The sequence below is a fragment of the Elephas maximus genome, chromosome 16, assembly GCF_024166365.1.
Source record: "Elephas maximus indicus isolate mEleMax1 chromosome 16, mEleMax1 primary haplotype, whole genome shotgun sequence".
Classification (NCBI taxonomy): domain Eukaryota; kingdom Metazoa; phylum Chordata; class Mammalia; order Proboscidea; family Elephantidae; genus Elephas; species Elephas maximus.
The window spans coordinates 16917961-16943863 of record NC_064834.1 but is presented as its reverse complement, the minus strand read 5'-3'; the positions used below and the strand labels follow the sequence as shown (position 1 = coordinate 16943863).

The following is a 25903-nucleotide window of genomic DNA, read 5'->3' as shown; positions in this document are numbered from 1 at the left end:
GCCATCACACCACCAGGGCTCCTTTGTGTAGCATTTACAATGTAGAAAAATACTGCAATTTATTTAGTCATTCTATAGTTGATCAAGAGTCCCAGGTGGTGCAGACAGTTAAGTGCTTGACTCCTAGTTGAGAGGTTGGTAGTTCAAACTCACCCAGAGGCACCTCGCAAGATAGGCCTGGCAGTCTGCTTCTGAAAGGTTATAGCCTTGAAAACCTTCTGGAGCAGTTCTACTCTGCACATAAAGGATCGTAATGAGTTGGAATCAACTTGACAGCAAGTGATAACAGCAGCAACATGGTTGATCAGTATTTGTTTCCAGTTTTTTTTTTGTTTTTTGTGATTGAATGAATATCGACTTTCATAAGTAGTACTAGACACGTTTTACAGAGCTTACTATACATCAGGCTCTGATTACTTCCTTATGTGACTGCTTTCATTCATAGCAACCCGATGAGTTAGAAAGTATTCCTTTTTCCCTCCTCCTTTTTTTTTTTTAATTGCGCTCTAGGTGTAAGTTTACAGCGTAAGTTAGTTTCTCATACACAGAAATTTATACACACATTAATACGTGACCCTGGTTGCTATCTCTGTAATGTGACAGCACACTCCCCCTTTCCACCCCAGATCTCCCGTGTCCATCCACCTGGCTCCTGTCCCTTTCTGCCTTCTCGTCTCGCCTCTGGACAGGAGCTGCCCGTTTAGTCTCATGTATCTTATGTTTCCAGTTTTTGGCTGTTGTGTGTGATGCCGCTGCATGCCTGTGCTCATCTTTTGGTGAACGTAAGTGAAATTGCTGGGTCGTCATAAGGTAAACTGCCAAACTAATCTCTGAAGTGGATGTACCAGTTTATGCTCCTGTAGGCTTTTCTTAATATAGAACTTTTGGATTTAGCTTTGGGCCAAATAACTTAAACTTCTGTAACCCGTACGTTCAGTATTAGAGATAGCTCCGAGAACTCTTTTTTGATGTAGTCTAGGCACTTTGTAAACGTGAAATGCCCTTTTGTATAATTTCTCTGGAGAGTAAAAACCTACTGTATTCTTGTTTATCAAGTATATAAATATTTTTAAACATTTTGTGGGAGCAAAGCAACCTTGATCCTTTTTAAGTATTAAAAAGGCCACGTGAAGGGCAGAGCTTAGATTTGTAAAACGCTATTTGTAGTAGTTAATTCCAAAGTTAAAATCATAATCTCTGGAACTCTTTGGAGTCTAATTTTCTGTTGTGGTTTATTTACACTCAGTACTGGGGAGACCATATTCTCTGGAGCCTTTTTCCAGAGGCATTTAAATTCACTCTTTTGAAATGCCTTTTGACAGATGGGTCTAAAAAGGAATAGATCGAAGCTTTGAGACACTTGAGGCAAATAGAAAGTTCTGTTTTCAGATTATAATAGGGAATCTTGGTTAAGACGAGAATGCTGTGGTGGACCTGTTCCGTGTCTAGCTTTGTGGCAGCCAGGATGCAGTCACCTTAAAATTTCAAGTGCTTTCTCAACACGGTGACTACAGCAGTCGGGATGGCTGAAATCAGGTTTATGATCTGTGAACATTTGCAAGGAACTTGGAACTTTCTGACTGAATTTGGAGATTGCTGCAGGCTAAGAGTTGACATAACATTTGTCCTACAAACACTATTGTGTTTTATTACCTTAGCGCCGACGTGGAAATCAGACTACTTACAGCTGCTCGCAGCTTGGGTCTTTGCTTGGGACCCTGTGAAAGTTGCTTCCTTTTGCTGCTTTAAAAGGAAGATGTTTCTCATCAGAGAATTCAGATTCATCACATATTTCCTGTTTATTGTGTGCAGTCATTTGCTTATTACTTCATTTAATATTCAACAACTGTTCGCTGAATTGTACAATAGCTTAACTATTATACTTCCAGTGTAATGGAAGCTTTTGATTACTAGTCCAGACTTTCCACCCCAGCACAGTGGTCTTTTGGAGACTACTGTGAACATGACTTTTAAGAGCCCCACAGCAGGGAGGAGGACATCTTTTTCAGACAGCCAGGGTGTGTGCTTGTGAACTGCCAAAGAAAAAATAGTTTTTAAAAAAAGTGTCATCATTTTAGTAGGTAGTAGGTAGTATTTCTGTTTATAGACCCTTAAAAAAAAAAAATGTTTTTAGACAATGACCACTCACTTTGCCTAGCTTATACAAAAATTGCTCTACAAATTTCTTGAGTTTTTCATAGATACTTAAACTTGTTTTCATTGGAGTCCAGAGCTTTACACTCTATTTCTGGAATTGTAAAGTTTCTTTTATCTTTGGTCTGTTTGTTAACTTTTTCAGAAGGACCCTCTTTTTAAGAAAGCCCATGAATCCAAAGAGTCTTAGGTAGTTGGTCTTGTGAATCCGAGGAATCTTAGATGGTTGGTGTTAGCTGAGAGAACATTTGGTGAACGTAAATGGAATTGCTGGGTCATGAGACTTTTTGTTTAAGTACAACTTAATGTTTTTTTTAGAATATTTACAGAGTTGTGCAACCATCCAAACCAAAAACCCAAACCCAGTGCTGTCGAGTCGATTCTGACTCATCGCGACCCTGTAGGACAGAGTAGAACTGCCCCATAGTGTTTCCAAGGAGCGTCTGGCGATTTTGAACTGCTGACCCTTTGGTTAGCAGCCAGTGGCAGTTACCCATTACGCTACCAGGGTTTCCAGTGCAGCCATCACCTCATCAATATTAGAACATTTTCAAAAGAAACCCCGTTTTCTAACAGCCACTTCCTCATTCCATCCCCTGCCCCCCCACCAACCACCTGGCCCTAGGCAACCACTAATCTACATTCTGTCTCTATACATTTGTCTATTCTGGACATTTTATATAAGTGAACCATACAGCACGTGGTCTTTTTTGACTAACTTCTTTTACTCAGAATAATATTTTCAAGGTTTATTCGTACTGTAGCATGAATCAGTCAGTACTTGATTCCTTTTTACTGCAACCATAAGACCTTCTGGAGAATTTTAAACAATGACTATATCCAACAGGGTTTCTATTTTGTACTTACTTTTTTTTTTTTAAGGTCACACGGAAACCCTGGTGGTGAAGTGGTTAAGAGCTACGGCTGCTAACCAAAAGGTCGGCAGTTTGAGTCCACCAGGCACTTCTTGGAAACTCTATGGGGCAGTTCCACTCTGTCCTATAGGGTCACTATGAGTTGGAATTGACTCGATGGCAATGTTTTTTTTTTTTTTTTTAATGGCATCCCCCAAGTTAGTAACCCCTGCTCTAAAATGAATCATAGACACAGTGTCATGTGAGGCCCCTATGTGACCTAAAAAAAACCCAAAAAGCAAAAAACCAAACACGTTGCTGTCGAGTTGATTCTGACTCACAGAGACCCTCTAGGACAGAGCAGATCTGCTCATAGAGGTTCCAAGGAGCGCATGGTGGATTCGAGCTGCTGACCTTTTGGTTAGCAGCGGTAGCTCTTAACCACTCTGCCACCAGGGTTTCCACTTGGGCGATATGGACCTCAATAATTGGCCTTCAGAATACTCTGAACCCTTTGTAATTCTTTGCAAGATTTTATTTCACAAGCAGTTCTGTGTGTGGGGGAGAGAGAAGATCTGTAGCTTTTGTAAAAGATAATTTTCAAAAAGTAAAATCATAGCTCTCGTACAAATATAAGATGAGCATGTGTTAAAGATTCTATTTTACTCTAGTAAGAAAATCAGGCAGGTTTTATAATCGGTTCAAAGGTAAAGTCCAAAAAATAGACACATTTACAGATCAGAAATACTGAAATGAATATGCAAATGGAGGCAAAACTAGTTTCTTCCATAGTGAGGGAGGGAAGTCAGCTGAACCTTTACCTACCAGAAAGAACAGAATTTGCATGTTTACAGGTAAAGGTGATTTTGCATTGCTGTCAATTATCTGCAGGCTTCAGAGCTGTAAAATAACTTCTATAGAATCAGAGCCAGATAACCCAGAGGGGTGTCCTAGACAATTTTCCATTGGAAGTACACATTTTTGCCTGTACTTTTAACAGTTTATCAAAAAAGTCCAAATTTTAGTTTTAAATTTAGATCCCTTCACCTGCTTCCTTCAGTTTCAAAAAGTCGCTCTTTGTTCATTGGATTTTGAAGGCAGACTTTTCAGAGGGTGTTTTGAATAGAATTGTGTGTTAGAAATTTCCAGAGAAGTAGCTTTTGCAACTTTCTTAGGTTATGCTTCTCAGCACATATTCAGTGTTTCCCATCTCTAATAGCAGCATGATTGTTGAAGGGAGGGGATTTCTACAAATGGTTATAAATTTGGAAAGCCTTAGCCTTCAGCAGTCTCAGTGACAAAAATAGAAAATCCTATCAGTAAGATAGGTGTAGGAAGAGAGAGAAGCGCAGATAACTTCTTCCCCAATTGCGGTGTGCTTAGGGAGGTCCCAGCTTCTCCTTCTTGTGTGATGATCTTGCCAGTATCCAAGGAATTCTCATTTCTAGTCTCCAAAGGATAATGAGTAATTAATGCCAGTGTTCTTCTTCTTTTTGTACTTTGAAAGGTAACCTCTGTGCTTGGACGCAGTAAGTCATTTAGTTAGCCTAAGAGTCCCTGGGTGGCCCAAACCTTTAAGCACTGGGCTACTAACCGAAAGGCTGGCAGTTGGAACCCAACAAGAGGCACATCGAAAGAAGATTTTTTTTTTTGTCCTCCTTGATAGGCTTTATTATGCCAATTGATCAAAACCTTGGCGATCTGTTTCTGAAAGGTCACAGCCTTGAAAACCCTATGGAGCACAGTTCCACTCTGCAACACATGGAGTCTCCATGAGTTGGAGTCGACTCATTGGCAACTGGTTTTTGGTTAAGTGTACTCTAGGAGCTCGTAGCATGTTTGGCAACATACCATCTGCAAGTTGGCATAGTACTCTTTTCCCAACATTTTACCTCCTTGCCCTAGTCTGAGAGTGGATTTACAGACTGAATACATAATTACTCTTAAACCTCTACATCCCTCAACTTGTTCCTTTGTAGATTGAATTTACTTTTATGCATCTTTAGTTGTCTCTACTAGTTTTACGCCCAGCTACTAATCTAAAAGGCTGGTGATTTGAACCCACCCAGCAGCACCACATTGGAAAGGCCTGGCAGTCTGCTTCCATAAAGATCACAGCCAAGAAAACCTTTCGGAGCAGTTCTGCTCTATAACACATGGGGGCGCCATGAGTTGGAATCAATTTGACAGTGAGTCTGGGTTTTTATGTTTGTTTTCATGCCTTGTTTGATGTATTTTAGAAGAGAGGCGCCCTGAATTGCTACTTGACAGAATCAGATCTGTCTTCACTTGAGGCCTTGTCCTGACCACAAGTAAATAAATAAAATGACTGTCTGACAGTGTTTAGCCATCAGCTGTGATGAGTTTAGAGGCTTCGTTTTTCCAGGAGTACTTCTGACTGAATTGGGAACATTGCACGTCTGTCCCTTTTATGAGGCGAGGCTTCCTTTTGAGATCAACTTGCCAGATTCTGGGTCTCTTGACTCACATGGCGGAATTTTGGGGAAATATGTGGTTTGTTCTTTATCTCCTAACAAATGATGAGTCAGTGTCTTCAGACATTTCTGTATCACAGTCACTTTTAGTTGCTTGGAGTGGCTGTTTGGTCCTGTTGCTCGATTCTTACTTTAATGACCCGAGGGAATTTTCCCTTTGGGCTTGTGATCTGTTATTGCTGAAAACTTTAATGCCTTTTGAGGCTGTAAAGACAATAGTGTTTCCTTACCTGTTTACACTTTGAAGTTCTGCAGATTGCGATATAAGTAAGATTCATTTAGCTTTGTTTTCCGCGTTATGAGAATAAATAGGCTGTTTGGGTCTTTTCTGTATTTTAACCTTACTCCCTAACCTGAGCCTCAGTCCTTAGAGTACCGTTTGATCTTAAGACGTTTAAGGCAGTGGATTAACCAGCTAAAACAGGTTTTTCTTTTCCTCAATAATCTATTCCTGCTTTGAAGCTCGAATTTTCTGGCTCTTCTGGCAAAACTGCTGGTTTTGAATTGTGCAATTGTATTGGAAGTGAAGAAAATGGAAGGGGAAGGAAAATAAACCTTTCTTCTCTGTGGGATTGCTGGATGGAAGATTTTGATTTTATTAATACCTGGCCAGGGAATGAATATTAGCCAGGAACAGTTAGTTGCTCCTTTGTCAAAGTCCTGATAGATCTGGATTGGCATGGCTAGGCCCTGACCTTAGTACTTCCCAAGAAGGTTGGTGGAAACCTTTTTTCCTCTCTTGAGAGATAGATAGCCACTAAGCTTGATGATTGGGTCCCAGTAGTAATGTCAAGTCAGCTATCAGGTGGTTCTTTTATAAAAGAAGGGGAGAGAAGGGAGCCCATTATAGAGAAGTCTTTCTTCACCCGAGATGCGTATCACAGAGTGGTGTTTCAGATACACTTTCTGGGGCTCCACCCCACTCTCACTGAAGGTCTGGGTGGGGTGTATGGAGAAAGCTTCTTGGGTGATGTTGATGTACCCTACTGGTTGAGTGGAAAGAGTATTGGACAGCAGGTCAGATTCTAATTGGAGCTTAGCCTCTTGTTTGACCCATATTATTGTCACATATTATTAGTCTTTGAACCTCAACTTTTCCATCATTGAAATGGAATGGTCCTAGGTGGTCTCTAAGGTTCCTTCAAGTCGGCCCCCAACTCATGATGATTGTATGTGTTACAGAGTAGAACTGCTCCATAGAGTTTTCTTGACTGTAATCTTATGAAAGCAGTTTGCCAGGCTTTTCTTATGGAGCCACTGGGTGGGTTCAAACTGCCAACCTTTATGTTAGCAGCTGATGGCAAACCTTTTGTGTGACCCAGGCTCATTCTAGTTAATGTTTAGATATTTATAATGTTTTGAAGCCCCGAGGAATGCTTCCTGTGTCTCTTGGAATTCAACTCTGAGTTGAATTCATGGGTTCTGAGTGAATTCATAGGTTCTGAATTCATTGTCTGAGTCGAGTCATGGGTTTTAATTCTGGCTTTGCCACTTACTATAAATGTGATGTAGAGCAAGTCTCTTAACCTTTCTTGGGTAAGATTCCCCTGTCTATAAGGTGAAACTGTGCATTCTTAACCTGAGAGCTTCATAAGGTTATAAAGTACAAATAAAATACTGTGAAAGCCTTTTAAAACCATGAGTTGTGTAAATATTACCAGGTATTCTCAACAGATAAGTTAACGCTTTTTAAGTACTTCATCCTTTTCTGTGCAGGATGTCACAGCGCCTTTGGGCCTCCTTCTAAATTAGTTCTGTTCCCTCTATGGTCAGGTGGCCACCTAATCTTTGGGATTTAAAGGGAAGAGAAAGTTTTAAGTGAAACCAGTGGGTGAACTCTGATCCCTGTAGAATAGTGCCATGCACAGAGTGAAAGTCACTGTTGAATGAATGAAACTGTCTCACAGCAGTCAGCGTGTCAAGGGCAGCACCAGGGTGGCAGGGCAGGCGTCTTCCTAGGTTGGCATGCATAGCTCTTAAGGGGCCGTCTGAGCGATTGCTCTTGAATGAAACAAATACAGAGGGTTAGCTATCTGTTGAGTAACAGAGAAAGGGTTGTTGCCATTTGCGTTAGCTCCAAGGCAGAAGCAACATCTAGTGCGGGTCTGGAAATGTCTGCCAGGTAGCTTTTGTCTTTTAGTCACATTCACTTTTAGAGTGTTTCTTCTGGGATCCGTTGGCAATTAAGAAATTTATTGGAAAAAAAATCACTGCCTGATTGGTACTTGGTCCAGAGCAGCACCAGTTCTCAAAGGTTTTTCTTTGATGTGAGGGGCGGGGCAATGCAGGGTGGGTGATGTCACTGTGGGAAGTTTGCCTGCAGCATCTTTTGCTCTCTTGAAGTGAATTGGGGCCTGAAAGAGTTCAGCATACTGGGGAGAGCTAGGAGTGATAGGAAAGTAACTTGTGACTGGACAGAATAGAACGCCGGGTCTCCCAGGCTTGGTGACTGTCTCAGATCATAGTCCTAGCCTAACAAAAATGTTAAGAGAACAAATCCTAAGTATGAAAAGCACTGAGATCGGATGGAGTGGAAAATAATGGTGGTGTCGTTTCCTTTCACTGCATTGCACGTCCACAGTCAGCATTTCCGGAAGCCGGGAGTAAAATCACTCCATGACCTTGCTTTTGGAACTGAAGGTCGTGATTCATTTAGAGGGACACAGAATCAGTTTAGTGGGTCAAACATTTAAAAAAAAAAAAAAAGGGGAGATCATCAGTGTCACTGAATTGTATGCAAGAAATGTTCAGTTGGGAAATATTTTGTTACGTGTATTTTTGCTACAATAAAATAATTTTGATAAAAAGGAATAAATGGGAAAGAAATATGAGTGCATCACAGGTATTATTTTGAAACTTTTAGTTTTTATATCTTTGTGTTTCCATGTGTACTGGATTGTGTTGTAAAATGTATTTCTGTGGGTCTGTTGGAAAGTTTGAAACTCAATTCACAGACTATTTGCAGACTAAAATTTGCAAACAGAATTTGCAAAAAAAATTTGCAAACTAGAGTGTCTTGTTCCCTGGGAGTGAATTGAGGCCTGAAAGAGTTCATTATCACCGAAGATAGTGGGCTGCTAAGCTCCCATAAGTTCTAATAGCTGTTTATTGTCTAATAATGATTAGGTTTACTGAGTACTATTTGATTTTGGGTACCAGCTAAAACCCATATCATTAGGTTGGGGTTGGAATGAGCTTGATGAGAAAAGCTGGTTAATTCACTCATCATTATTTGACAATAGCTTCTTGAATGTTAATACTATTAAGGTTTATCAAAGTTTGTTTTTTCCTTTAATATTGTACTTTAAAAAAGATTTATACTCTTCTTTACTGTCATTTTACATGCATCCATTGGCCAAAGTGCTTTTTTTTTCCCTCTAGAGGAATATATTTCCAGTTTTATAGCAAACATGAAAGAAGAGATGCTTTACTTACAGAAACTTTACCCAGACACTGCTGTTAAGTAAGGGCTGGAGACACAGACAGACAGACAGACAGACAGACAGACACACACTGTTTTGTGAATGTGTTAGTCTTTTGTCTGTTCTTCTAAAGAAATAGAAGCACAGATCTGTGAAATATTTGCCAGGAGTTGCATAATAAGTTAGTAATCTTCACAGGTGACCATTTATAGTTCTTGTATTTCCAGATGGGTACAATACGTAGAGTAAGTTGAAATAAATAGAAGCTTAAGTATTGTACTTACATATGCAGGTGTATATAGACAAAAAATGTATTGCTATAAGTAAAAAGATATGGTCTGAAATAGTAATTATAATTATATTAAGTTCTTGTGCCATCTCTATCTCATTGGTTATCTGTAGTCATGACCTAGCTGTATAATTTTAGTCTGTTATGAACCACACCGTATATCCAGGATGGATTCTGCCAAGAACATAGATTGTGAAGAGAAAGCTCTTGGGATGCCGTTGGGTTATTGTATTTTGAGTGATCCTGTGCCGATGGACACTGACAATCAGGACTTGAAGGAGGACTGGATACTGAGTCAAAAGGCTTGGGCTCCTAGTCTTGAGCTTAGGCTTGCCATTTCACTTGGGGAACCTCTGCTTGTAAAGGGAAAATGCTGGGCTTGATCTCTAGGGTTCCCTTCAGCCCTTAGGCTCCGTGCTTCCCAAGGGTGGTAGTATTGCATCAGGGCCCAGCCTGGGGTTTGTGCTGTTTTTAAGGCCCCAAGGGACTGCCTCATCCTTTTTTTCCAAGGAGGTAAGATACATTACCCCACGGAGCCCAATAATGCAGTGAGCAGGCAGGGCCCGAGGTGCTTTATCACTGGGGACTGAGCCTAGGTTGTTTGTAGTAACCTAGAGCTGGTGAAGGACCTTGGAATGAAGCCAGGAGATCTAATTTCTATGACCCTAGTCACCTACTAAAAAAGCTTGCCAGGACCTATCCAATACAGTATCATTTTGTCTTTGGCGTAAGAGAATATGAAAATAGACCTCCTCTTAAAAAGTATCATTTTTGAGTTCCAGGACTCCCATTATCTTCTTACCATAGTAATTACCAAGAAAATACATTTTTACTGAATATAATTTTATAAGTAGCATTGAGGAATGTCTTTATATCCTAATACTGAGGCTTAAAAAAATTAAATTAGTTTGCATTTGCTGATTCTTCGCCAGTTACATTATTTTCTTGTTCAGTGCTGTGAAGACTTGATATATAGCTACAGTTATCTTTTGACATTGGTAGCCTCTGTTTCCTGGGTATACTGGGAACTAGTATCATCAGCGGTAAATCCCATGGGGAAGTTCCACTCTGTCCTATAGAATCACTATGAGTTGGAGACAGCAGATAGCAACAACAATATTATCATCAGAAGAAAAGCTGACCTGAATGATTGCCCTTCTGTTACCCCATTCTTACACCAGTTGTTAACTGTATGGCTTGATCACAGCTTTAACACTAGAAGATTCTTTATAGTGGAAATCATGAAACACCTTTGATGATGATAGACTTCTCTGTTTTTTCCCAGATCTTGATTGGTACTGCTGCTGTTCTGCAGGATTGAGGTTGTTGATAGCAACAATGGGCTCTGGGGAATGTCCACCAGGAACTGTGGTGGGGTTGCAGATAAGCTGTGTTTCCATGGATGGCCTCTAGGGAACCCAATACTTGCCTAATGTTAATTACCTTATATAACACAGTATGATTGCTAAGGGTATAAATGTTTTCAACGAACATTTGTCGAACACCTGTCCCGCTTCTAAGCTTTCACATTCCTGCTGGAACATTGCATGTGGATATCCCATAGAAACATAAACCAATATCAAGTATCTTTTTTCTCAAAATCTCTTCTACTTTCTTCATCTTTCCTATCTCTTCTAGTTTTACTGTGGCTAATGGTAACACCACTTACCTATTCTCTCAAACTTTAAAATTTGGAATTATCTGATTCTTCCCACTTCTTAACTCCATACTTCCCATATCTAGTAAGTTACCAAACCCTGCTTGTCCCATCTCCAAAACTGTCTTTCAAATCCATGCTGTTGTTGTTGTTGTTGTGTGGCATTGATTCAATTCCAACTCATGGCGACCATATAGGACAGAGTAGAACTGCCCCATAGGATTTTCTAGGCTGTGAGTCAGAATCAGCTTGATGGCTCACAACAACAATCTTTACAGAAGTAAATTGCTATGTCTTTTCTCCTGCTTGTGGGTTCGAACTGCCGACCTTTTGAAGAGACATGTTCAAGGACATTCGTTTTGATATTCTTTCTAAGAGCAAAGAAAAAAATATAAGCAACAGAAATGTCCATCAACGGCGAAAGGGGAAATACATGGCAGTACACATGTGTTATGTACCCATCCTGTGCTATTAAGCCAAGAGCGTAACAGCAAACCAGGGCACCTTTTCATATCTATACTACTTTTTAATCTGTAATGTTATATTGCTTAAAGTCAGACCCAGTTTATTGACTATTTCAGCAATTTCTTAACCAAAATTTTTATCTCTAACCTCTCTGCCTTCTACTCAATCTCCCCCCAAACCACCTTGAAACAAAAACAAAAACAAAACAAAACCTCTCCTGATTCACAGTCCATGCTTTTGTGTTAGTTTTGTTACTGTTCTATAATTTGTTTTTTTAAACTTCACATTATGTCCTAGAAATTTTTCCATGTGATTGACAAGTGGATCTGTCTTTTGATTGTTGCACAGTATGGGTGTGTAAAACGTGTTACCGCCATTTATTTCACCTTTCACCTGTTGATGGGCATTTCTGTTATCTACATTTTTTTTCTTCGATGTAGAAAGAATACCAGAATGAATGCCCTTGAACATGTCTCTTTGTACATATGTGCAAGTAGGTGGATACCAAAAAGTGGAATTTTTTGGTCAAAATGAATACGGACAGTATACATTTAAAATGTTAACAGATAATGACAAGTGACTTTACAAAAAGTTCCTACCAATTTATGCTCCCTCTCTCCAGACTTTTTGAAATGTATTTTTAGGACCACTGCTTATCTGTAGTCTCAGGTCTCTGATTGATACGTCTGCTCGTTTACCTGGTCAGTGTCAGCCGCTGTCCATGTTTTTCTCCAGTACAGACTGGACACCAGGCACTCTGCTGTATGTTGGGGATTTAGCTTCAGATGAGATAGGTATGGTCCCTGCCCTTGTGTAGCTTACACTCTAACCGTGTAGAACTTGTTGCTGTTCCCTGAATGTGCCAGATTCTTTTTATACACGCCGCCATTCTCTCTTGTTGGTACCGCCTTTTTTTTTTTTCTTTCTTTTAATTTTTCTGCCTAGAGAATTTTCTTTTATCATTCTTTTATCCTTTTAGCCAGGTTAAATCTTACCTTCTGGCGTATCTTCCCCATTTCCTGTCAGGTAGAATTCTACAGGCCTTGCTCAGTGCTCTCTCACAGCATTTTACTTGCATCCTTCCTATACCATCCGTGCACGTGTACACACACGTGCTTCTCCCATTAGATTGTAAACCCAGTTAGGGCAAAACCAAAAAACCCATTGCCGTTGAGTTGATTCCAACTGATAGCGACCCTATCAGACAGAGTAGATCTGCTCCATAGAGTTTCCAAGGAGCACCTGGTGGATTTGAACTGCTGACCTTTTGGTCAGCAGTAGCTTTTAACCACTATGCCACCAGGGTTTCTGTTAAGGGCAAGGGACCTATGATATTTCCTCTAGCCTAATGCCTTAAGTCTTGTTTATTCAATAAATGTTGAATAAGTGAATGAATAACAAGCAATCCCATGAACTTATTTTGTGCAGGGCACTGTGATAGGGGACTATCCTCAAGGAATGAGTCAGGGAGATAAGAGACAGATGAGTAGACTGCAGGGCGGGTTGTGGTAGCTCTGTGTAGTAGAGGCACAAGTGAAGTCTTAAGAAAAACTTAAAGGGAGAGATTAATTCTCATGAATGGGATAATTGTGGTTAGTTTATGGATGAGTGGATTTTTCCCCCTTGTTGTTGTGCCAGGTATCGTGAGGGATACAAGTAAAACGATAAGATACAGCTCCTAACCTTAAGAATCTTACAGTAAAATAAGGCCTTATGGCGATGGTTGGCAAACTACAGCCTTAGGCAAATCCAACCATCATCTGTTTTTGTACAGCCCATGAGCTAAGAATGGCTTTTGCATTTTTAAAATTAAAAAACCAAAAAAAGAGAGATGATTTTGTGACACGTCAAAATGATATGAAATTTAAATTTCAGCGTCCATAAATTTTATTGGAACACAGCTGCTCTGGTTTGTTCATACAGTGTCTGTGACGGCTTTCGCACAGTTTAGTTTTAACAGTATGGCCCACAAAACATAAATGTATTTACTATCTGGCCCTTTACAGAAAAACGTTTGCCGACCCCTGGGTTCAAGGATGGGCAAGATTCAAATGAAGTGAAGAAGAAAAACGACATTCATGTTGAGAGGATCAGTTTCAGTTGAGAGGGTGGAACGGTGAATACTGGAAGCCATATGAGAGTTTGAGAGCTGAAAGGATGATCTAGCTCAACTCATTTATTTATTCTACTTTATTATTTTTTATTGTAATTTCCGCAAGGTTTACAGAGCGAATTAGTTTTTTGTTAAACAATTAATACACATATTGTTTTGTGACATTGGTTGCAAACCCCACGACATGTGAACACTTTCCCCTTCTCGACTTGGGTTCCCCGTTACCAGCTTTCCTGTCCCGTTCTGCCTTTTTGTCCTTGCCCCTGAGTTGGTATGCTCATTTAGCCTAGTTTTGTTTTATGGGCCTGTCTAATCTTTGGCTCGAAGGGTATACCTCAGGAGTGATTTCAGTATTGAGTTAAAAGGGTGTCCGGGGGAGCCATATTCTTGGGGTTTCTCCAGTCTCTGTCAGACCAGTGAATCTGGTCTTTTATTGTGTGTGTGAGTTAGAATTTTGTTCTGCATTTTTCTCCAGCTTTGTCCAGGGCCCTCTATTGTGATCTCTGTCAGAGAAGTTAGTGATGGTAGCCGGGGACCATCTAGTTGTGCTGCACTCAGTCTGGTGGAGGTTATGGTAGTTGTGGTCCATTAGTCCTTTGAACTAATCTTTCCCTTGTGTCTTTGGTTTTCTTCATTCTCCCTTGCTTCAGATGGGGTAAGACCAGTGGAGTATATTAGATAGCCACTCACAGGTTTTAAGATCCCAGACACTACTTACCAAAGTAGGATGTAGAACATTTTCTTTATAAACTACGTTATGCCAGTTGAGCTAGATGTGCCCCAGGACCATGGTCCCTAGCCCTCAGCCCAGTAATTCAGTCCCTCAGGGAGTTTGGATGTATCTGTGAAGCTTCCATGACTTTGTCTTGGTCAAGTTGTGCTCACTTCCCCAGTATTGTGTACTGTCTTACCCTTCATCAGAGTTACTACTTATGTGTTGTCTAGTTAGTGTTTTTCCCTCCCACCCCTCTCCTCCCTAGTAACCATTAAAGATTGTTTCTTGTGTGTAAACCTTTTCATGAGTTTTTATAATAGTGGTCACATACAGTATTTGTCCTTTTGTAATTATTTCACTCAGCATAGTGCCCCCCAGATTCATCCATATTGTGAGATGTTTTGCAGATTCATCATTGTTCTTTATTGTTGCGTAGTATTCTGTTGTGTGTGTGTACCATAGTTTGTTTAACCATTTGTCTGCTGATGGGCACTTAGGGTGTTTTCATCTTTGTGCTGTTGCAGTGAACATGGGTGTGCATATGTCTACTGGTGTGACAGTTCTTGTTTCTCTAGGATATATTCCTAGGGTGGGATTACTGGATCATATGGTATTTCTTTTTCTAGTTTTTTAAGGAAGTGCCATTTCATTTTCCATAGTGGTTTTACCGTTTTGCATACCCACCAGCAGCACATAAGAATTCCAGTCTCCCTGCAGCCTCTTCAACATTTGTTATTTTCTGTTTTTTTGATTTGTGCCAGTAATGTTGGAGTGAGATGGTATCTCATTGTGGTTTCGATGTGCATTTTTCTAATGGCTAGCGATCACGAGCATTTCATCATGTGTTTGTTAGCTGCCTGAATGTCTTCTTTGGTGAAGTGTCCATATCTTTTGCCCATTTTTTAATTGAATTGTCTTCTTGTTGTAGAAGTGTTGGATTTTCCTATAGATTTTAGAGATTAGATATTTGTTGGATTCGTCATAATCAAAAATTTTTTTCCAGTCTGTAGGTTCTCTTTTTACTCTTTTGCTGAAGTCTTTTTATGAACTTGAGTGTTTAATTTTTAGAAGATCCCCATTATCTGGCTTGTATTCTGGTGTTATATCTTATTTATGCTGTGTATTAGGACCTCTAGCATTGACCCTGTTCTTTCTTCTGTACTCTCTATAGTTTTAGGTTTTATATTTAGGTCTTTGATCCATTTTGCATTAGTTTTTGTATATGGTGTGAGGTATGGGTCTTTTTTCATTTTTTTTTGCAGATGGACATCCAGTTTTGCCAGCACTATTTTTTAAAATGACTGTCTTTTTCCCATTTAATGTACTTTGGACCTTTGTTGAAGATCAGGTGACCGTAGGTGGATGAATTTACATCTGGATTTTCAATTCTGTTCTGTTGGTCAGTGTGTCTGTTGTTGTACCGGTGTACCACGTGTTTGGACTGCTGTAGTTGTGTAGTAGGTTCTGAGGTCAGATGGTGAAAGTCCTCCTACTTTATTCTTTTTCTTGAATACTGCTTTGCTTATCCAAATCCTCTTTCCTTTCCATATAAAGTTAATGATTAGTTTTTCCATCTCTTTAAAGAATGCTGTTAGTATTTGGGTCGAGATTGCATTGTTTGTAGATTGTTTTGGGTGGAATTGACATTTCCACAATGTTGCGTATACTTATCCATGAGCATGGTATGCCTTTCCAGTTACATAGGTGTCGTTTGATTTCTTGCAGTAGTGTTTTGTAGTTTTCTTTGTGTAGGTCTTTTATGTCCCTGATTAGATTTATTTGTATTTTGTTTTTTTAGGGGCTATTATAAATGGTATTACTTTCCTGATTTCCTTTTTGTCATTTTCTTTATTGGTGTGTAGGATCCAGCTCATTTTTGTATGTTTATCGTGTATCCCGCCTCTCTGCTGAATCTTTCTATTAGTTCCAGTAGTTTTCTTGCGGAGTCCTTTGGGTTCTTTACATATAGTATCCTATCACCCACAAATAGGGACAGTTTTATTTCTTCCTTATGAATTTCAGTGCCCTTTGTTTCTTTTTCTTGCCTTATTGCTTGTTATGGATTGAATTGTGTCCCCCAGAATTGTGTATCAATTTGGCTAGGCCGTGATTCCCAATTGTGTGATTGTCCACCCTTTTGTCATCTGATGTGAATTTCCTTTGTGTTGTCAATCCTAACTTTGTGATGTTAATGAGGCGGGATCAGTGTCAGTTATGTTAACAAGGCAGGACTCAATCTACAAGACCATGTTGTGTCTTAAATCAGTCTCTTTTGAGATATAAAAGAGAGGAGCGAGCAGAGAGACATGGGGGTCTCATACCACCAAGAAAGCAGAGCCAGGAGAATAGCGTGTCCTTTGGACCTGGGGTCCCTGCGCTGAGAAGTTCCTCAGCCAGGGAAGATTGATGACAAGGACCTTCCCCCAGAGCTGACAGAGAGAGAAAGCCTTCCTCTGAAGCTGGTACCCTGAATTCAGACTTCTAGACTATGAGAGAATAAAGTTTTCTTTGTTAAATCAGTCCACTTGTGGTATTTCTGTTTTAACAGCACTTGATGACTAGGACATTGCTCTAGCTATAACTTCCAGCACAGTATTAAATAGGAGTGGTGATGAAGAACCCCCTTGTCTTGTTACTGTTCACAGGGGAATTGTTCTCAGCCTCTCTCCATTAATAACATTGGCTGTTGGTTTTGTATGAAAAAACCCAAACCTGTTGCTGTCTAGTTGATTCCAACTCATAGCAATTCTATAGGACAGAGTAGAACTGCCCCATAGAGTTTCCAAGGAGTGCCTGGCGGATTCAAACTGTCATCCTTATGGTTAGTGGCCGTAGCTCTGAACCACTACGCCACCAAGGTTTCCAGTTGGTTTCTTTCTTTCTTTCTTTATTTTAGATGCCCTTTATTATGTTGAGGAAGTTCACTTCTATACCTATTTTATTGAGAGTTTTTATCAGGAATGGGTGTTGGACTTTATCAAATGCCTTTTCTCTGTTGATTGAGATCATCGTGTGATTATTTTGTTTTATTTATGTGGTGGATTATGTTGATCGATTTTCTGATATTGAAACATCCTTACATACCTGGTATGAATCCCACTTGGTTGTGGTGTATTATTATTATTATTTTTAATATGATGCTGAGTTCCGTTGGCTAGAATTTTGTTGAGAATTTTTGCATCTATATTCCTGAGAGATATCGGTCTGTAATTTTCTTTTTTTGTGGTGTCTTTGTTTGGAATCTGGATTATGCTAGCTTCATAGAATGAATTCGGAAGTATCTCTTCCTTTTCTGTGTTCTGAAGTCGTCTGATTAGTACTGGTGCAAGCTCTTCTCTGAATGTTTGGTAGAATTCTCCAGTGAAGTCATTTGGGACAGGGCTTTTTTTTTTTTTTGTTGGGAGTTTTTAAATTACCTTTTCAACCTCTTTTTTTATGGGTCTGTTCACAGTTTCAACCTTAGTTTGTGTTAGTTTAGGTAGGTAGCATGTTTTAAGAAATTTGTCCATTTCCTCTAGGTTTTCAAATTTGTTGGAATGTAGTGTTTCATAGAACTCTGTTATGATCCTTTTTATTTTCAACCCTTTTATTTTATAGAATAGGCAGAAGATTAAAAAACCTTGTCAAAGTCCATGAAACTCTTAAGTGGCAGTGTGCACTGGTGTGACTAGAGCATGAGCTGGAGGGATCTAGAGGATAAGGTTATTGCTTGGTAGGTCTAATGGCCTTGACCATGGAAAATGAGAGTTGAGGAACAAAGTTCTTTGTTTCTTTTTCTAAATGTAATGTTTCTTTTTTTCTCTTGTATTTCCAGAAAGCCTTTGAGCCCTACTTTGAGATTTTGGAAGTATATTCCACAAAAGCCAAGAATTACGTGAATGGGCACTGCACCAAGTATGAGCCTTGGCAGCTAATTACGTGGAGTGTTGTGTGGACTCTGCTAGTCGTCTGGGCATATCATTTTGTCTTCCAGCCAGAGAGTAAGTATACTGTCCCCTCTGTAAAGGCACAGGGGAGTTTCACTAGCCTTGAAACTCACAACTGACAAATTGGACTTTTTGCCTTCTGGTTTGGCACTGATTTTTAAAATGTCTTTAAATTGAAAGCTGTGCAGTGTCTTCTGGTTGGTAAAGTTATAACAGAACCATTACACTAGTACGAATGCTATTTATGTTGGTTTTTCTGGATTTACAGCTTGTGTAAAAACTCCTCAGAAATTAGTCATTATAAGGATCCACAGATACCTCAGAGTATGGCTTAAACCTTCTTGAATTCCGTTTCTTGCCTGGAGCCTAATTGTGTCACCTGAAATTACTAAAGCAGGAATTTATTGCTTTCATTTTGGGTCATCCTTCTCAGTAAAGGTTAGGTGAAATTAGAACAGCACTCATGCAGCAACCATATGTGTGTCCATTATGTGCCAGGCACTGTGCTAGGCTCCTGGGATACCCATACGAGTAATACATGGTCCCTCTCCCCTTGGAGTTGGACTTTTATGACGGGGCAATGCCCTTTGGGCTTCTTGGGCAGTGACTCAGGGAGCCAGATCAACACGGGGAACAAGGAGGTGCTTCTCAGAGAGTACAGAGGAAGATGAGAATTGTATCAGTGGTCAGCTTGTAAATCCTCCGTTCTCCCTAAGGTTTAAGCCCCTCTCCTGCCCACCTCTCTCTTCCCCACCTAGAAACCTGCTGCATGGTGCCACTTTGTGACTTATTTCCCCCCGCTAGGCTGTGCTTCATAGCTTTTGCTTGATTTCACCTAAATACAAAAGGTAGGAGCGGTGTGGGTCTTCTGTAGTGTTCTCCCTGCTCCTCTTCCTTTATTCTTAGTAGGGTGTCTGAGTTAACGTCCTTGGGATAAGAACCTGATCGGTTTGAAGGGGCTCTTTAACTGTACATTTTCTGTTTTTCTTCTTCCTTCAGTAACATCAACTTAGAAGCCAGATTCTGTGTTTATCTCTTTACCATCCAGATAGCCAGTGAGCTGTTCAAGGCCTACTAAACATTGCAAAAACATGATGAAGCCAAGAAGCAAGTTTCAATGCTTAGAGCTTTTGAACTAAAGTTAAAATGAGACATGACCGATCTATTAAATTTTTTTTTGTTCACTGCAACTTAAACCGTGTCCTCAAGTTTCCGTTCCTACTCCTTCCAAGATCTTCTCATAAACTGAAAATTAGAATGGCTGCAGCTTTCTGCTGCATCTCCTGAACGCTTTGGATACGGATGAAACCCATGTCTTTCTGTTCAGGCTTATTCCTTTCACAGGAAGCATTTCATTTGGTGAGTAAGGTGCCCATCATCTTGCAAAGAGAAGTGACTGATTCCAAAGGACTCTGAGGAATAGCTGTAAATGTACTTTTCTTTTTAAGAAGGTATATTTGTGAAACCAAGTTTAAGGTCTTGAGATTTATATTTCTTTGCTGTGATTATGTCCTATCTCTAAGTGTTCACTTCTGTTTTTAGTTCTGCAGCTTCCTGTGCCCATGCATTTTGCTTAACTGGTAGAAGAGGCTGCTAGTGTTCAAATAGGAATGTGCTGACCCCTGAGCAGTCCATGAGAAAATTATTAGTAGCAGCATATTAATGGGAAATTACATTTAAATCTTTGTGGGCTGGCCTCCAAGCCATTTTTGGTTGTTTCTTTTTTTTATAATATATAATTTTCTGGTTATAAAAGCAATACATATTCATCATAGGGAATTTAGACAATACAAAATGAGATATAAGACCCAAACTGAAGTCCTGCTACGAAGAGATAACCACTGTGTATGTATCTTATCTGTTTCTGTATCTGAATCAGGCTGAACCATACAGAGTATAGTTTTTTTTTCTGTTGAGTCAGCTCCAATTCACGGCAGCCCATGTGTGTCAGAGCAGAACTGCGCGCCAGGAAGGTTTTGTTTTGTTTTTTATGTTCATTAGGTGAAGGTTCACAGAGCGAATTAGATTCCCATTCCATAGTTTGTACGTAGAGTGTTTCATGGCTTTGGTCTCATTCCTCACAAAGTGTCAGCACTCTGGGTTCTGGCCTGGGTTCCCCTGTTACCTTTTGTCCTGATTTTCTACTCCTTCCTGCCTTCTCATCTTTGCGTTTGGGCAAATATTGCCCTTTTGATCTCTTCTAATTGATTGCTCTAAGGAACACATTCCTGTCCAGTGTTATTGTTTATTTGATGGGTTTGTCTGTTGTTTGGCTGGAAGGTGATCTCCGCAAATGGCGTCAGTTCCACATCTGTAGGGTGCCTTAGGGCGTAGTCTCGGGGTTTCTCCAGTTTCTGTCAGACCAGTAAGTCTGGTCTTTTTTGTGATTTTAATTTTTTATTCTACAATTTCCTCCTGCTTTGTCCAGAACCCTCTGTTGTGATCCACTCAGAGTGATCAGTAGTGGTATCCGAACACCATGTAGTTCTTTTGAGCTTGGGATCATATAGGCTGTGGTTCATGTGGTCCATTAGTCCTTTGTACTGATTGCTTCCTTAAGTCTTTGGTTTTCCTCACACTCCTTTGCTTCGGATGCGAAGAGAGCGATGGCTGTACCTTAGATGGCTGCTCACAAGCTTTTAAGACCCCAGATGCTACTCACCGAAGTCACGTATAGAACATTGTCTTTATAAATTATGTTGTGTCAGTTGACATAGATGTCCCCTTAGTCTATGGTCCTTTGCCTTTGAGCCTCAGAACTTCACCCCATGAGGTGTTTGGTTATGTCTAAGGGGTTTGCTCTATCGTCTGTATTAATATATGATGAGCAACTACAGTTGTATATATAGAAATATCCACCACCAAACCTGTATATCGGCCAGTGGGTGTGTCCTTTACACCCACCCATACCTCTTGGTAAATCTGTCTACCTGTGTATCCATTTTAATACTATTGTTGCAGGATTGTCTATGCTGTAGTTGCCCTTTATTCTTGGCGTTCCTCTCAGTGTCCTCTCTTGCCTCGGTCATGTTGTGCTGACTTCTACCATATTGTGTATTGCCTTTCCCTTCACCAGTATTCGCATGTGTTTCCTATCTATTTGGTAATTTTCCCTCCCTCTTCCTCGCATCCCAGGAACCATCAAAGAGTTTTTTTTTTTTTTTTTTACTTTACGTAAACACTTTGTTGCTACTTTATAATAGTGGTCTCAGGTGATTGGCTTATTTCACTCAGCATAATGTCCTCCAGATTCACGCATGTTGTGAGATGTCTCGCAGATTTGTCATTATGCTTTATCGTGTGTAGTAGTCTTTTTATTGTTGAGGTGTTCAAGTTGTGTATAAATTTTAGAGATTAGACCCTTGTTGGGTATGTCGTAGCCAAACTTTTTCCCCAATCTGTAGGTTCCCTTTTGTTGAGCATAAGTGTTTAATTTTTAGGAGGTCCTATATTCACCTTCTGCTGTGTGTGCATTTTTACTTGTTTGATATTCTATTTATGCCATATATTAGGACCCCTAAGTACTGGGTAGCAATGTCCCATTTTTTTCCTCCATGATCTTTATAGTTTTAGGTTTTATATTTATGTCTTTGATCCATTTTGAATTAGTTTTAGTTTTTGTGTATGGTGGCTGTTTTATTTTTCTACAGATAGATATCTAGTTTTGCCAGCACCATTTGTTGAAGAGACTGTCTTTTTCCCATTTAATAGGCTTTGGCCTTTTGTCAAAGATCAGCTGTCCATGGGTGGATGGATCTATGTCAGAGTTCTGAATTCTGTTCCGTTGGTCTGTGTCTCTGTCTTTGTACCAGGACTAGGCTGTTTTGACTACCGTGGCTGTATAGTATCACGTAGCGTGAAGCCTTCTGCTTTGTTTTCTTTAATAATGCTTTACTTACTCGGGGACTCGTTCCCTTCCGTATTAAGTTAGTGATTAGTTTTTCCATCTTGTTGAGGAAGGCTGTTGGGGTTTGGATCTGGTTTGCATTATATCTATAGACCGCTTCGGGTGGTATTGGCATTTTCACAACATTAACTTTTCTAATTCAGGAGTGTGGTATTTTTTCCGTTTATGTAGGTCTCTTTGGTTTCTTGCAGTCATGTTTAGAGATGATCACGTGATTTGTTTTATTTATGTGGTGGATTATGTTGATGGATTTTCTAATGTTAAATCATCCTTGCATGCCTGGTGTGACTCCCACTTGGTCGCGATGTATTATTTGTTAATATCGTTGAATTCTATTGGCTAGGATTTTGCTGAGAATTTTTGCGTCTCTGCTCATGAGGAGTAGAGTTTTCTTTTTTCGTGATGTCGTTGCCTGGCTTTGGTATCAGGGTTATGCTGGCTTTATATAATGAATTTGGGAGTGTTATGTTCTGGAATAGTTTGAGTAGGATTGGTGTCGGCTCTTCCTTTCATGTTTGGTAGAGTTCTCGAGCGAAGCTGTCTGGGCGGGGGCCTTTTTTTGATGGGAGTTTTTTTTTTATGACCCCTTCAATTTCTATTGTTATGGTTCTGTTCAGTTTTTCTACCTCAGTTTGTATTATTTTTGGTAAATACTGTGTTTCTAGAAATTTGTCCATTTCCTCTAGGTTTTCAAATTCATCGGGAGTACAGTTTTTCTGTAGTATTCTGTTATGATCCTTTTCATTTCAGTTGGTTCTTTTGTAATGTTACCCATCTCATTTCTTGTTTGGATGTTTTGCATCTTCTCCTTTTTCTGTATTGTCAGTTTGGCCAGTGGTTTGTCAATTTTATTGATCTTTTCAAAGAACCAGCTTTTAGTCTTATTGATTCTTTTATTGTTTTTCTGTTCTCTGTTTCATTATTCCTGCTGTACACTAAACAACAGATTTCCAGCATAGATGAAACAGCCTTTATATTGGAAGAAGATGCCATCTAGGACTTTCATAGCTGGAGAGGGGAAGTCAATGCCTGGCTTCAAAGCTTCAGGGAACAAACTGACTCTCTTATTAGGGGCTAATCCAGCTGGTGACTATAAGTTGAAGCCACTGCTCATTTACCATCTGAAAATCCTAGGTCCCTTAAGAATTAGGCTAAATCTACTCTGTCTGTGCTCTATAAATGGAAGAACAAAGCCTAGATAATAGCACGTCTGTTTACAACATGGTTTACTGAATACTTTAAGCCCACTATTGAGACCTACTGCTCAGAAAAAAAATATTCCATTCAGAATATTACTGCTCATTGACAATGTACCTGGTCACTTAAGAGCTCCAGTGGAGATGCACAAAGAGATTAATGTTTTCATGCCTGCTCACACAACATCTGTTCTTCATCCCATGGATCAAGGAGTAATTTCAACTTTCAAGTCTTATTATTTAAAAAATACATTTTATAAGGCTATAGCTGCCACAGATAGTGATTCCTCCGATGGATCTGGGCAAAGTAAATTGAAAACCTTCTGGAAGGATTCACCATTCTAGATGCCATTAAGAACATTCGTGATTCATGGGAGGAGGTCAAAATATCAACATTAACAGGAGTTTGGAAGAAGATGATTCGAACCCACATGGATGACTTTGAGGGGTTCAGGACTTCAGTGGACAAAGTAGCTGCAGGTATAGAAATAGCAAGAGAACTGCAATTAAATTGGAGCCTGAAGATGTGACTGAATTGCTGAAATCTCACGGTAAAACTTTAACAGATGAGAAATTGCTTCTTTTGGATGAGCAGAGAAAGTGGTTTCTTGAGATGGAATCTACTCCTAGTACTGTGAACATTGTTGAAATGACAACAAAGGATTTAGAATACCGCATAAACTTAGTTGATAAAGTAGCTGCAGGGTTTGAGAGGATTTACTGCAGTTTCGAAAGAAGTTCTACTGTGGGTAAAGTACTATCAGACAGCGTTGCATGCTACAGAGAAATCTTTTGTGAAAGATAGAGTCAATTGATGCGGCAGACTTCATTGTTGTCTTATTTTAAGAAATTGCCACAGCCGCCACAGCCACCCCAACCTTCAGCAGCCACCATCCTGATTGATCAGCAGTCATCAACGTCAAGGGAAGACCCTCCTCCAGAAAAAAATTATGACTCGCTGGAGGCTCAGATGATGTTTAACATTTTTTAGCAATAAAGTATTTTTTAATTAAGGTATGTACATTGTTTTTTGAAACATAAATTGTTTTTTAGACATAATACTATTGCACACTTAATAGACTACCGTATAGTGTGAACAAAAGTTTTTTATGTACTGGGAAACCAAAAAATTCGTGTGACTTGCTTTATTGAGATATTTGCTTTATCGTGGTGGTCTGGAACTGAACCCACTGAATCTCTAAGATATGCCTGTATAATGTTACTCCTTGTCTTTTATGGTGGATTTTTTGCCCTAAAGTCTGTTTTATCAGAGATTAATATTGCCACTCCTGCTCTTTTTTGGTTATTTTTTGCTTGATATATCTTTTTCCATCTTTTAAGTTTTAGTTTATTTATATCTTTGGTCTAATGTGTGTCTCTTGCAAACAGCCCATCTATCGATGGTTCATGTTTTTTTATTCATTCTGCCATTCTCTGTCTCTTTACTGGTGCATTTAGGCCATTTACATTCAGTGTGATTATTAATGGATACGAGTTTATTGCTGTCATTTTGTTACGCTTTTTTGTGGTATTGATGGTTTCTTTGTTCTGCTTAATTTTCTGTGCTGAATTCTTTTTGACTGTGGATTTTCTTTTCATTTCCTTTGTTGTTGTTGGTTTTGCATGTAGTTTTTTTTCCTTAGAAAGAATGTTGGAATTAGAAAATCACCATTTTGTAACTCCCAATTTAATAATTTAAAAAAAAAATTTTTGTGCTTTGGATGAAGGTTTACAGAGCAAATTAGTTTCTCATTGAGCAATTAATACATATATTGTTTTGTGACATTAGTTGCCAACTCCATGGCATGTCACCACTCCTCTTCTCAACCTTGGGTTCCCCTATACCACCTTTCCTGCCCCTTCCTGCCTTCTTGTCCTTGCCCCTGGGCTGATGTGCCCATTTATTCTTGTTTTACGGGCCTGTCTAATCTTTGGGTAATCTTTGGCTGAAGGTTGAACCTTGGGAGTGACTTCAGTACTGAGTTGAAAGGTTGTCCAGGGGCCGTACTCTTGGGGTTCCTGCAGTCTCTGTCAGACCAGTAAGTCTGGTCTTTTAAGTCTTGTTCTTTTTTCCTTTTTCAGAAAAAATTTTAATATATTTGCTTAATATGTTTACTAAACAGAAATATGGATTTCACTCATTTGTCTGGTATACCAAATGTGTATTTCACTTATTTACCCAGTAAAACTTTGTGGTAAGGTTTCTAATATATTTGACAGTTATTTAAACATTGCTTTTGCCGACATTTTCTTACTGGACTTATTTTCCTCCAGTCTTCAGACTCTGTGGTATAGTATAGATGTAGAAAACAAATAGTTTTTATTGAACAATATTTTAAGATGTTAATTGGATTAACTTGTGCTATAACTTGGTCAGTGTTTTATTTGAGGCTTCTTTCTTGACAGTGACCTATATTAATATTAAAATCATTGAAGAAATAACTCAAACTAACTATATAAGTCCGACCTCCTGATAACCATGTATGATATCGACATTGATCTTTTAAGATAGCCTAGTTTTTTCCCTTTCAGCTGCATTCCAGTCCTTGATGACAGGAGGTAACATCAGAAAGCAGATAGTTGGCATTTCAGAAGAATTCACTTTGTAATTTCTGGAAGAGTGGTCATCAAGGAAATCACAGAAACTTCTCTCCATTTTGTACAAGGAGTATTCAAGATACATTCACAAAAGAAAAAACTACTTAGAATA

At 39.4% G+C, this 25903-nt stretch overlaps 1 protein-coding gene across 2 annotated transcripts in view; it reads left to right on the top strand.

Moving 5' to 3' along the window:
• Nucleotides 1–25903, top strand: part of SGPL1 (sphingosine-1-phosphate lyase 1) — a 105310-nt gene that overhangs the window by 19157 nt on the left and 60250 nt on the right. For both annotated transcript variants that reach the window (XM_049855804.1, XM_049855805.1), the window contains exon 3: nt 17979–18144. In XM_049855804.1, the coding sequence (XP_049711761.1) occupies nt 17979–18144 (166 nt within the window). The remainder of the gene's footprint in view (nt 1–17978; nt 18145–25903) is intronic.